This window comes from Xyrauchen texanus, chromosome 40 (assembly GCF_025860055.1).
Source record: "Xyrauchen texanus isolate HMW12.3.18 chromosome 40, RBS_HiC_50CHRs, whole genome shotgun sequence".
Lineage (NCBI taxonomy): Eukaryota > Metazoa > Chordata > Actinopteri > Cypriniformes > Catostomidae > Xyrauchen > Xyrauchen texanus.
The window spans coordinates 23,529,327-23,542,797 of NC_068315.1; the positions used below are offsets into that span (position 1 = coordinate 23,529,327).

At 37.5% G+C, this 13,471-nt stretch overlaps 1 protein-coding gene across 1 annotated transcript in view; it reads left to right on the plus strand.

Moving 5' to 3' along the window:
• The first annotated feature begins 2,868 nt into the window (after positions 1-2,868).
• LOC127633149 (arf-GAP with dual PH domain-containing protein 1-like) overlaps positions 2,869-13,471 on the plus strand; it is a 30,636-nt gene continuing 20,033 nt past the window's right edge. Inside the window, exon 1 of the mRNA XM_052112031.1 lies at positions 2,869-3,219. Coding sequence (XP_051967991.1) covers positions 3,129-3,219 — 91 coding nt within the window. The 5' untranslated portion in view covers positions 2,869-3,128. The remainder of the gene's footprint in view (positions 3,220-13,471) is intronic.

Genomic DNA, 13,471 nt, shown 5'->3' on the forward strand with positions numbered 1-13,471 from the left:
GTTTTGGTTGGCTGTATGAACTACTGTGAAAACATTTGAGAATTTTGTGTACAGTGTTTTGAGAAAATTATGTATCCATCCATCCATCCATCGTCAACCGCTTATCCTGTGTACAGGGTCGCGGGGGGCTGGAGCCTATCCCAGCTAACATTGGGCGAAAGGCGGGGGACACCCTGGACAGGTCGCCAGTCCATCGCAGGAAAATTATGTATGTGATTTGTAATTTGTTTGAAATGAAGGAAAATGCACAATCTGTTAAGGACAATTACAAAGTGTTCAGATCACCGTGTTAACTGTTTTGAGAGCAGTTAGCTGAGTTTGGAAAAATGTGTCAAATCTACTGGGAAAAACTGTAATACAAATTTGATGCTTCTGGGATTTGACTGAGAAGCAGATCTGTAATTAAAATTAAATCATAAATACAGTTTTTCTTATTTAGGCCTTACTTTGTGATAACATTCGGTTTCATACGGCTTATTATAACTAAAGAGCCAAGAACAATGAGTGTGTGCAATGCCTTCAGTTTCACCCCAGTGCTGATCATTCAATCAGTATGAAGTTACAGTAAGGACTTTATTTGGTCCAGAAGAACATGGTCTGTGCATGCGCTCTCTGTGGGTACACCAAGGTTTAAAAAATACAAATATTTCTGCCCTCATTTACGTAATATATATATATATATATACATAATTTTTTATTGCTTGTTTTGGGTTAGGAAAGTCCCTTATTTTGAGCTTATTTTCCAGACCAGGTCTCTTGGCAACACTAACTGGTATATCATCTTTTCACAGAGTACTGTCATTTTAAACTAACTTGTTTAAGATTGCATTATATGACTGGGTAGACTTGATTTGCATATAAAAGAGGCCATTTTACATACCCCATGATGAATACAATCCATTCTGTCAACAGAGGACAGGGAGAAATGCCTGTAGCCATCCTTACTACCAACAACCAAAGACCTGAAAAACAGAGATTATTATAGGTAGATTAATTTAACTAAGGCAGACAGACAGACAGAGAGACAGATAGACAGATAGACAGATAGATAGATAGATAGATAGATAGATAGATAGATAGATAGATAGATAGATAGATAGATAGATAGAGATTCATAAGGATCAGATAGTAAAACCCAAGTGTAGCATATGTTGTTTGGGCAGATATGATTATATTCAATACAAAACTTTCGCCACTGCTTGGTATGAATTAATAGCACCATCACATTTACTAAATATACATAGAAAAAGGATGTACTGTTAGTATATCTTAGTTCACCTTCTTTGCCTAATACTCACCTAATTTGTTTGTTTATTCTTGCCTGACCATTAAGGTTATGGGGATTTTAGCCATTTATCTGGCAGTGAGGTGCGCTACATTCTAATTACAATTTAGTAAATGTTGTTTTAAAATGAGTTATTTCAGTTTTTGTCTCATCTGAATATGTGTTATGGAACTTTAAAGTATACATTTTAAGCCTTTTTTGTGTCGTATAAAACACTGAACCACATTCTAAGTTGTGTAGAGCTTACTCTTTGGTTGCCTCAAATAAATGACAACCAAACATTTTTAAATGGTTTGTATTAATCTTCCACACAAAATGTTATTATTTTTTCAGTGTATTGAGGATCATCAAAGCAGAAAATAAGAGACAATTAAAATATCATATTTTACAGCAATAGACCTTATTCATCTTTGTTTTTTAATGGGAATGACAACGAGGCTGTGAGGGATCATGGAGCTATAAAATACCATAGGGACAGTCTTACAGTCTATTCAATGGCACGAATGGTATAAAATAATATAGACCACACAATACAGAGATTGAGCATTGGGACAGGGTCTATGTCCCCCCGACATGGTGTGTGGAAAAGATCAGATCCTGCACAGAATGTAGACGACTGTGTGAGGCTGTCGGTAACAATCAATGCCTTATCATGAGGCTAAGATAAGATTCACAAGTGCACAGTTATAAAGTATAGTCTTAATTATTGAAAACAAATGAGCATATGAAAACAAAGCATGAGTGCCTCTTTTGGTGTTAGTTGTGTATTCATGGAACTACAGTGGGTGATCATTGTGTGGAATTAATAGAAATTAAGTGAATACATTGTACATCGGAGATAAAGTTAATTACTCACAACACGTTTTCCTATAATCATTAGGGCATAGGGGCAGTATTTCCAGACACAATTGGTCCACAGCTCCATTTGATGGTGCCACAGTCAGTTGCAGCATTCATTACAGTTTGGTACACACCTCCTTTAAATGCAAATGGGGACCTCAAGTGCACCAAATAAACCACAAAAGCATCAATGACATATAGGTGAATTACGTGACCTTCTGTTTTTTGTTGTTGTTGTTGTTGTTGTTGTTTTGGACCAGATCTCTGTTATTCAAATCAAAACACTTAATACATTTTAAATTACACAAATGATGAACATGTTTCATTTGTGATTTGCCTTCGTCCTTTAGGCCCCGTTTTTAAGTCCAGGCTCTTCCTATGGCCAGTCCGCTCCTAATTACTATTGAAGACCATTGCATGACACAGTGTCATGTGTTGTCAACATGACAGCGCCCATGAGGGGGCGACCCGCTCCATGTAAAATTAAACAGCTTTTATAGGGTTTCTGATATGACTGGAGTCTTCATCTCATGTGAGTGTAATTCATTTTCAACATATTTCTAAAAAAATGCTATTCATGCCTTTATGTGTAAAACATTTTAATTAGAAAAACTTAGTGCACCTTTAAATGTTCAGACTGATAAAACTGACCGCTAGATGTCTCTGTTTTTCCAGTCTGTTTTTGGCCAGTATTAGAGGACGGAGGCGGTAAGACGCTGATAAATTCTCTAGAGAGGGTGAAAGAGAAGGATCTCCCGCTCTCTCTCTCCACAACCTTGAGCGCAAACACAAAGAGGGAGAGAAAGACGCTCTATTTGTAACCATTTACATAAAAAGACACTCTCATCGGGCTTTACAACTAGACGCGGCTGGCTTCGGTTATTTTGTGGTTATTTGGCGGAAAAGCTTGAAGATTTCTTCGCTGTCCCATTCGTCAACCTGCTCGCGATAAACCCTGCGGAGACGTATCGATCCCTTCTTCCTCTCGTCTTTAGGGCGAGTCATGGCGAAAGAGCACGATCGGGACAGCTGCCTTCTGCGCGATTTACGGCAGCGGGCCGGTAATGACATCTGCGCGGACTGCGGTGCTGCAGGTAAGTGCATCTCACCTGGTCAACTGGTATATGCAGAACGCTCGTGCCGATCTGAAACTGCCGCACCTGTCCCTAATCGATCGTGCTGGTTTCGGTTAGTATGGCTCTGTCATCTGCTGTCTGTTTAAGGCTTTATTATCAGGCCCAAAGAAAAGTAAGGGTAACACTTTACACAAATAAAATGCCTAAATATTAATCACGAATATTTTTACTGACATTTATTTATTTAATCCATTTTATTACAATTATTATTATTATTACATCTGCGTTATATTTAATTAAAATATATATTTTACATCACATTCTACACATTAGACGCTTAAATATTTAATAATTATTGCTATTGATATTTATTTGTTACAATACACTGTATTTCCAATTTTTTTTTACATTTATTAAATATATAAATTGTATCTATATTATAATATCAATTACTATGAATTAAAAATGAATAGCAATAACAACTGCCATGTGTAAACTGCTCCAGAATAATTACATATTAAGTACATGTGTTGTTCATTATTACTAAGTACTTACTGTATGTAAATACAGAGTAACATGTAGTGTGGCAGAAGAGAGACTTGCTGGTAACCACATGTTTGTGTGTGTGTCCATATTGGGGGACATCTACTGTGTCATTAAAGTGATTCAGCATTGTGTATGATGCTACAGTCACATGTCATCATTGTGCCTCAGAGGGAAACAACATGGACCTTTAATTGTCTCTCAGCTCTTTGGCCTCTCTGTGTCAGGAGCAGACCTGTGTTCTAGATGAGTTTGATAATAATATGGTTCTCTACTATGTTCAGAACCATACACTCACCCCACTCACATGCCCACCCCCTAAAATGTCTTTACAGTCTCGGTTGGGTGACACACTGTATTCCCTGAGTCACCCGTCTTGTTTGTAATGTGAGCTGTTAAACATGACATGAGTTTGTGGCACATTTTGTGGGGTTTTATCACTGCATGTTTGCCTGCTGTTGTGTGTGCGTGTGCGAGTCACACACAAAGAGAAGGTGACTCAGCTGGATTCTCAGGTCTCTTTAAATATACCTGAACAGCTATTTTTTTTGAGTGTGTGTTTCCTTGTTTTGATGGAAAGATTCAATTCTAATAGGGAAAGTTCACTCAAAAATGAAATTTGTGTCATGATTTGCTTACATTAATGTTGTTCCAAACCTGTAGGTATTTTTTCTTCAATGGAACACAAAATGAGATTTTAGGCAGAAGGTTAAAGCCTCAGTCAACATTTACCTTTATTGCATGTAAAAAGAAGCACTGCAAGTGAACGGTTACTGAGGCGGTCTTTCGTGATCCATGGAAGAAAGTCATATGGGTTTGGAACAGCTTGAGGGTGAGTAGATGATTACAGTATTTTTGTGAGGCCTTGAGATCATAGGCATGTCATACTGTACATATTTCTCTGCTTTGCGGGTTTCTTTACAGTAACACACATGCACTGGTGGCCAAAAGTTTTGAATACTATTCAGATTTTGCTGTTTTGGAAGGAAATTGGTACTTTAATTCATCAAACTGATCACAAGGTATAGTCAGGACAATACTGATGTAAAAAAACAGCATCATCACTATTTGAAAAAAGTCATTTTTGATCAAATCTAGACAGGCCCCATTTCCAGCAGCCATAAATCCAACACCTTATCCTTGAGCAATCATGCTAAATAGCAAACTTGGTACTTGAAAATCACTTATCATTATATTAAACACAGTTTAAAGCTATGCCGTTCATTAAATGAAGCTTAACATTGTCTTTGTGTTTGTTTTTGAATTGCCACAGTAAGCAATAGACTGGCATGTCTGAAGGTCAATATTAAAAACTCGTCAGTCAATCACTGTTTTGAGGAATGAAGGCTATACAATGCTTGAAATGAAAAAATAAATAAATAAATGATTTCATACAAAGGTGTACACTACAGTCTTTAAAGATAAAGGACAACTGGCTCTAACAAGGACAGAAAGAGATGTGGCAGGCCAGATGTGCAACTACACAAGAGGATAAGTACATCAGAGTCTCTAGTTTGAGAAATAGACACCTCACATGTCCTCCGCTGACAGCTTCATTGAATTCTACCCGCTCAACACCAGTTTCATGTACAACAGTAAAGAGAAGACTCAGGGGTGCAGGTCTTATGAGAAGAATTGCACAGAAAAAGCCACTTTTGAAACAGAAAAATTAAAAGAAAAGGTTAGAGAGGGCAAAGAAACACAGATATTGGACAACAGATTATTGGAATAGAGTGTTCTGGATCTTAACACCATTGAGCTTTTGTGAGATCAACTAGACTGTGAGGTGCATGAGAAGTGCCCGACAAGACAGCCACATCTATGGCAAGTGCTACAGGAAGTGTGGGGTGAAATATCACCTGAGTATCTGGAAAACTGACAGCTAGAATGCCAAGAATCTGCAAAGCTGTCAATTGCTGCACGTGGAGGATTTTTTGATGAGAACTCTATGAAGTAGTCTGGACTCGAGTGGTGGTGGCGTAGTGGACTAAAGCACATGTCTGTTAATCAGAAGGTTGCTGGTTCAAATCCCCATAGCCACCACCATTAAGCAAGGCACTTAATGCCAGGTTGCTCCGGGGGTGATTGTCAATGTAATAAGTGCACTTTAAGTCGCTTTGGATAAAAGCGTCTGCGTAAATGTAAGTCCTGAATTTTTTTTTCAAATTGTAATAGTACATTTTCATGTTATTAATGTCCTGACTATACATTGTGATCAGTTGAATGCCAATTTGGTGAATAAAAGTACCAATTTCTTTCCATAAGAGCAAAGTCTGTAAATTTTTCCAAACTTTTGGCTGCCAGTGTATGTGCATACATTGCCCTTATTAAGACAAGAGAGTTCTGGGATTTTTGCCCAGCATTGGAATCTAGCCCATTTGTTCTGTTTTACAACTGCAGGCACTTAATAGGCCAGAATTAGACTCAGAAAAGACTCAGCATTAAGACCAGACAGACCAATGGCCACTGCCATGAATGACGCATGGCAAATCTTCAGATGAGAATGGGCTGCTGTCATTCAATTATAGGGTGATTTTGCGTTAAAGAAAAAATAGAAATTCTCCCCACTTCTCTTTATCCCTCTCTCGATTTATGTGTGTACAGTACAGTATGTGTGGTGTGAACAAATATGTATTAGAACTAGAGGTCGACCGATTAATCGGCCGGCCGATTAATCGGCCGATTTTTAGCATTTTTTACATAATCGGCATTGGCCAATTTCCAAGTATATCATGCCGATTATAAGGCAGGCGCATCTGTGGGCAGCCTAGTGTTGTTGTGGAACACGTGTTTGACGCACGCTGCCCCTAGAGTCATTTTCCAGCAGAGTGAGCAGACCTCATCCAGTGCCTATAAGGAAGGAGCTAAGTTCCTTGGAGAAAACAGTAAGGATTAAATTTGTATAACTTATTTATATTTAATTAAAAACTTTTGATATTTTACTGCCAACTTCGAGAAAAAACGCGACATGACGTTCGGCTACTTTGGATATTGATAGCGTAGTTGAAGTTGCATTATCACAGCAGAAGGGTTGCTATCATGTCACAATAAGCAAGAATTCTGCAATTACAGACAGTGAATCTGAGACTTTTATTTGTTCTGTTTGTGTGTCTTATATTTGAGAGGGTTGTCACTCAATGCAGAGAAATAAGTAATAAAAAAGATACCAACGTGCTATATGCTATTGAAGGACTGGCTTTGGTAAGCTCGGACGTTACCGGTTCTGCTGTCGGTACTGGAGAAATTAAGAAAATACATGTATTATTGCTATAAAGAGAAAGTTATTTTATCTCGCCAGCCATTTCTATGTATAATAATTCTATGAAACCATTTGTCTGTGATGCAATTTAGCTATTTGCAGTCAGAGAGCGAGAGAGAGATCTCGCGCACAGCGAGCACAACACAGCCCAGCTAAATGAGTGACAGAACTAAACATTCAAACGTAGCCTGGTTTAGATCTGTGATATTAGTCTGATTTTATTTTATATTTCGCCTTCCAAAGATTATAAAAAGAATATTTATACATAAGCCGCATTCTGTCTAGCACAACATCCTTCCCTTCACAGCGGTGCACTGACATTTCTCCCTAAAACGCAAACTTAACGTCAGAATCAGCACGATCGGTGATTGTTGTAAAATGCTACTGTTGCTAAACTGCGGGACGCGTTTAATAATAAAATAGCGCAAGAGATACCGTTCCCAAAGCGGCGTGCGCTCCGAAACAGACAGCAACGAGACAAGCAAAGTATAGACTACTTTGGGTTTCATGTGCGCATCTAAACGATCAACTATACACAAAAATATGTCTAAACGACCGACTTGGAGATTCACTTAAACACAGTTTATGTCTTAAATGGACGTAGTTATGGAAATAGTTGGGAGAAAATATGCTGCATCAGGAGTCTATTAGATCTGAATTCGGTCTTAAAGGGGAAGCATCCTAATAAACATGCCGACGATTGAGCCATTACTGCGAATCAAACAACAAAAGGCAAAGAGAAAATCACTTACAGCTCTTGAATGAATAACTTCTGCATTAATAAGCATTAATCTATCTATGATAAACTATGCAGTGTTATTTTACAATTGATTACTAGATTATTAGATTTCTTTTTAGACCACACCTGAACAGTAATGTTAGTAGACCTTCCTGAAATTAAATCAATGTGCCTATATAACGTTTATCTTAAAAAGAACCGTTAAGAATATCGTTGAAGTACCGGATCGATACGCAGTATCGGTAAGATAGTAATACCATTAAAACCTTAACGATACTCATCCCTAGTTATGCCTGTGCTTCTCTTGGATGCTCTGAATATTGGATTACGTGTCTGGATTGCCCCTTAATTAAAGCTGCATTTGGATCTCAACCTTCGTGTCTCGGAGCAGTTCGTAACACCTGCTTTGTTTATTTAATATATTTGTTATACATTATTTATATAATATGTTTTTACATTATACATTTTTAATTTAAGTGTCAAGTGTTCAATAAATGTATTTGTTGAGAGATTTTGTCTATCTTAAGTAATTATTTGTGTTACATTTTATCTTACAAATAAAAGGTTCAAATAAGAGGTTAAAAACAAGCACATATCAGCCAAATATCGGCCAAAATAAATTGGCTGCATTAATCGGCCATCGGCCAACCCGGATTTCAAAAGATCGGCATCGGCCTGAAAAAACCAATATCGGTAGACCTCTACTGTGGTCGTCATTCCACATAAAAAAAAAAAGGTTTAGAATATTATTATGACATAAACCTTTTAAAAAGGTATCGTCTAAATCACAATTGAGTTGGACTATTTTAATAATATAACATCATTATAAACATTATAATATTGACATTGACCCTTAAAATCTAAATCTTTAGTTTTTTTTTAATTATTGCATAGTTGGTTAGAGATGCAGTTACCACTTCTACGAATCGAAACAACCAAATTACACCGAAGATGAAGGTTTTGATGTGTGCTCTTTTGGCCACAGGCAAAATTAAACTGTGTAGCGAGGATGAATTGGGAATTTCTGTCAGTAGAATCATCTATCAAACTATATGTGCCATCTCCAGACCACACATCATCCACCAATTCAATGTATATGTTTTCCTCAATCGCTTTGGCTCTTAACATCCAAGTCTTAACATCCGCTTAACTGTAAGTGCAATTGTCACATCTGTTTTATGGGACATCACAACTCGATTGCATGTCTGCAAAATGTAGTAACTCACCCAAAACATTTAATTCATGCTTCAAAACCTAGTTATTGTGTTATTAAATTGGCCAATGCCACCAAAATGAAAAAGATTTTGTCATCGTGTGATCCGTACTGGTCAAAATATTTAGATGTTGTTTCACCATGGCATGCAACCATGGAAATGTTTGTTATATACAAATTTCATTTTTATTCTACATTTTTGTTGATACTGCCTGCTTACTGTACTATATAAGAATGTCAGTTTTGTCTAGCTAAATATTATTATGTATCACACTGAGCTTTTTAGATTACAACAGTAGGTAAATGTTTACTGGGAAAAGTCAATACTGTACAATACTGTAATACACATGTAAAGTCATATATAGTGAACAGAAAATTGCCACAAAATGACATACATGCAAAAAACAAACAAACAAATAAACAAACAAAACATAACAATGAAAAAACCTGTGGAAGTTCTGTAAAAAACAATAAATTGTACCTCCTCATTGTACGTATCACTAATGTACATGTTCTCATCTCCTTGGTGGACATCCTGTCACTCTTGTTGGTTTGGCCAGCGATTTATCAGACATCACAAACATACCATGTCATAGATTTCTATGGAATAAACATGTATTTCTGACAGATTTTGATAATTGAATGGAACATTTTGCATGTGATGGCTCACACAATGAACGAATGTCTAGAAGTTGTGAAGAGTATGACAATTTCACTGAGAATCAACTCATCAGTTTTTATTAGTAAGCCTTGTGGATATTCAAATCTGGTGTGAACAAGAAACTAATTGTTCAGGGATTTGCACTTATTAAAAAAAAATAATATATCATAATTCTCATTCCATAATTGAGCCAAAGCGATTGACTTGCTAAGACTTTTTCTTAACAGTTTTGTGAATAGGTTTTAAACAACATAAAGTACTCCGTCATTTTGGGGCATACAGATAATTATAAGACATCATTAAAGATGAAAAAGGGTCTACTTTTACGAGCATATTTCTGAAATACATCACAAAAATGAACTGAAACTTGTCTCCTCAGGTGTGAATTACCTCAATATTCATGATTGTTCACGCCTCCTCGCATATGAGCTTTCAACACGAAAAGTGTCTTACAAATGTTAAAGTACTATATTGTTTTGAATGAATAAGTGATCAGGATGGTTTTCACATCATTTTGTAGCAAAAACTCTAGGCTACAAGATCCAGTTCTCAAAGGTCTTGTAGAAAAATGATTAGTATGTGTTATATGGCCTTATTTCAATTACTTAAAATTGTTGTTCTTTCAAAAACCATGCATAAACGTTATTTTCTCAAAAATACAAACCTGTACATACATGTTGCTCACATATTATTGTAGCCTAGTTTGTCATCACAGTGTCATCAGACTTTAGCCATTAATATGTTTTTAAGCAACTGAAAAAAGCACAAATGTCAAGGCATGTCAAAACATCTCCAGGGCCCAAAACACCCTCAGACCCCAGAGGGTTAATGAGCTGTGCAACAGAAACCGGTAACTCTTGCTTTTAAAGGAATACTTCCCCCAAAAATGAATATTCTGTCAGCATTTACTCACCATCATATCATTGCAAACCCAACTTTTTTCCTTCCTTTGAAAAATATCATGGCCACTCTTTTCTATGTAATGATAAAGAATAAGAGACTGGGGCTGCCAAGCTCCAAAAAATAAAAAAAGCATAATAAAAGTATCATATAAAACTTCTGAAACTTTTACAGTGCTTTTCCCCATGGGAGCTCACTGGGTGCTTCTCATTTCTTAAATTGTGCATCCTCATTTCCTTGCCCCTCTGTCGTCAAACCTGTGAGCCAGAAACCGATCAAAAGTCCACCATCATGATGTATATACATTTTATAAATGCACCACGAGTACCAAGGATGGAGGAAGCTTACAGAGGACACTTGAGTGAGGAAGCACAGGAGCATCCTATGCGGAAGATTTTTGGGTCGAAAAAAGACGGACAAATAACACAGCTGTTATAACTTAAGTTTCACCTTTGCGGTTTAAATAAACCATAATGGTCATATACTTTAAATGTGAATTTTTATAAATTAATCAAGTTTCAACAACATAACAGCAAGTGCTCAGAGGCTATGCAGCTGTGCAGAGACGGCGCTTTGTAGTGACTCATGATTGAGCAGGGCATTCCATTTTACAAATCTGGCTTACTTCGATTCTTCCGTCCTCATTTCCTTTCCTTGCATCCTTTCTTTGGTCCTAAGAGGGAGGAGTTAGGAAGCGAGGAAAGGAAGCAAGTTGAGGAAATGAGGATGCATGATTTTAGAATTGAGAAGCACCCACTATATTGTGAGGGTGACAGATTTTTCATTTTTGTGTGAACTATTCCTTTAAGGCAAGATGAGTCACAGGTGGTACTAAGTAATGACGAAGGTCATAAAAGGAGCCACAACTTAATTAGCAGATAATTAATCAAGAATACAACTTGACTAAATGTGCAAAAAACAGAACAAGGTCCATTTCATTTTCAAGTCTCTCTCTCTCTCTCTCTCTCTCTCTCTCTCTCTCTCTCTCTCTCTTTCTCTCTCAAACATTAACTTTTCAGTTTTTTTCTACACACCAAGTCAAAAACACAGAATATGCATATGACACAGTTTCTCGTCGATTGCGTCACTTTCAGAAGTACAAAAGAAAACCTGACTTTCAATTTATGGGTGTCTGTATTGTCATAGCTGCAAGCCGGCACTCCCCTGAATGCCCTGAGGGTATTCAGCTCTGTGAAAGGACTTCCCAGCATTTACACACAAGTCACACCTGAAACATGTAAAACGCAAGCTTTTCGCCTCTGCAGTTTCTCTGAGAGTGTGACGAAAAACACGAGCTGTTGCGTGAGGGTGTGAAGAGGCTGTCTGTGCCTGTGTGTTCTAGTGGGTGTGTATATGTGTTGCGGGTGACATCACATACCTTCCTGTTGCACTCTTTTTGTGGCTTTGCTTGTGTTTAACGTTTTATTTGACTTTTGAAAAAGACCAGCAGTATACAGGCCTAATCATTAGCGATAACTTCTACAGTTTATATGCTATTATTAAAGCCAACCCACTTATACTGTACATCAACCTTAACCATGAAAGGAACACTCTGGTTAGGTTTATGGTTGGGGTTTGGGTATGGAAGTTACTGTAATATAACATGACTTCCTGATGATTGTATTACATCTTTACAACTAAAAATACAACTCGTTTTTGGTGCCTGGAGCTCACATGTGCCCATACATTCAGTAACACTTCCAGCTTCGGCCACTGGGGGCAGTGATTCACGTTTCAGTAAGCACAGACCGATTTCAGCAGAAGAACTGAAATAAAATATGTAATAATATTCAAATTACTGTTATCGAATTCACAGTGTGATTACTCTGGACATGATATAGGGTGAATAAAGGTAAAGTGGGACACTAAAGGGATGTCATACAGTGGACGTTATGGTGTGGTCTAAAATTAGAAACAAGCTTTACAGGTCACATGCAGAGGTTTCGCTGCAAGTATCTGACAGACTGAATTACACAATTTCCATCATGGTCTATTTCCTTTTCTCATATTTATTTTATTTTCCCTGATACAGTATGTAGTACATAAGATATTGTCGACATAGTCATTGGCAATTTTGTATCCTGGCCGGATGCTTCTTTCAGGTCTGAAAAAGAGGACATGTCTGGGGAACATATTGCATTCCTAAATCAATGTCCCACTTTTTTAACCTAATGCTAACAAAACATTGGCTTTGTTCCAACTTATATGTTTTTTATTTTGTATTTTTTCCTTTTTCTCCCAATTTGGAATGCCCAATTCCCACTACTTAGTAGGTCCTTATGGTGGCGTGGTTACTCACCTCAATCTGGGTGGCGGAGGACAAGTCTCAGTTGCCTCCACTTCTAAGACCGTCAATCCGCTCATCTTAACATGTGGCTCATTGTGCATGACACCGCGGAGACTCACAGCATGTGGAGGCTCATGCTACTCTCCGTGATCCATGCACAAATTAACACACATCCCATTGAGACCGAGAACCACTAATCGTGACCACGAGGAGGTTACCCCATGTGACTCTACCCTCCCTAGCAAGTGGGCCAATTTGGCTGCTTAGGAGACCTGGCTGGAATCACTCAGCACACCCTGGAGTCTAACTCATAACTCCAGGTGGTAGTCAGTGTCAATACTCGCTGAGCTACCCAGGTCCTCTCAACTTATATTATGTAAAAACAAAGGACATATTTCAAAGGAGCTTGGATGGTGTACTATTTCCTTTTTCCAGTGGGTTTTGAGGTTTGCACCTAAAAGATAAGTAATAAAAATGATTCAGTAATTAAATTAGCAAGATGCTAATACTTACAAGCAAATGCTAACAGTATGTGGAAGGGGGTCTGTGGCATCAAGACAGAATTTTTTTATGTCATGAATGTAATATGACACACAGCTTTTATAAGTTATCATTTATATGACATAATATTCTTTCTTTCATTCTTTCTTTCTTTGTCTCTCTTTCAG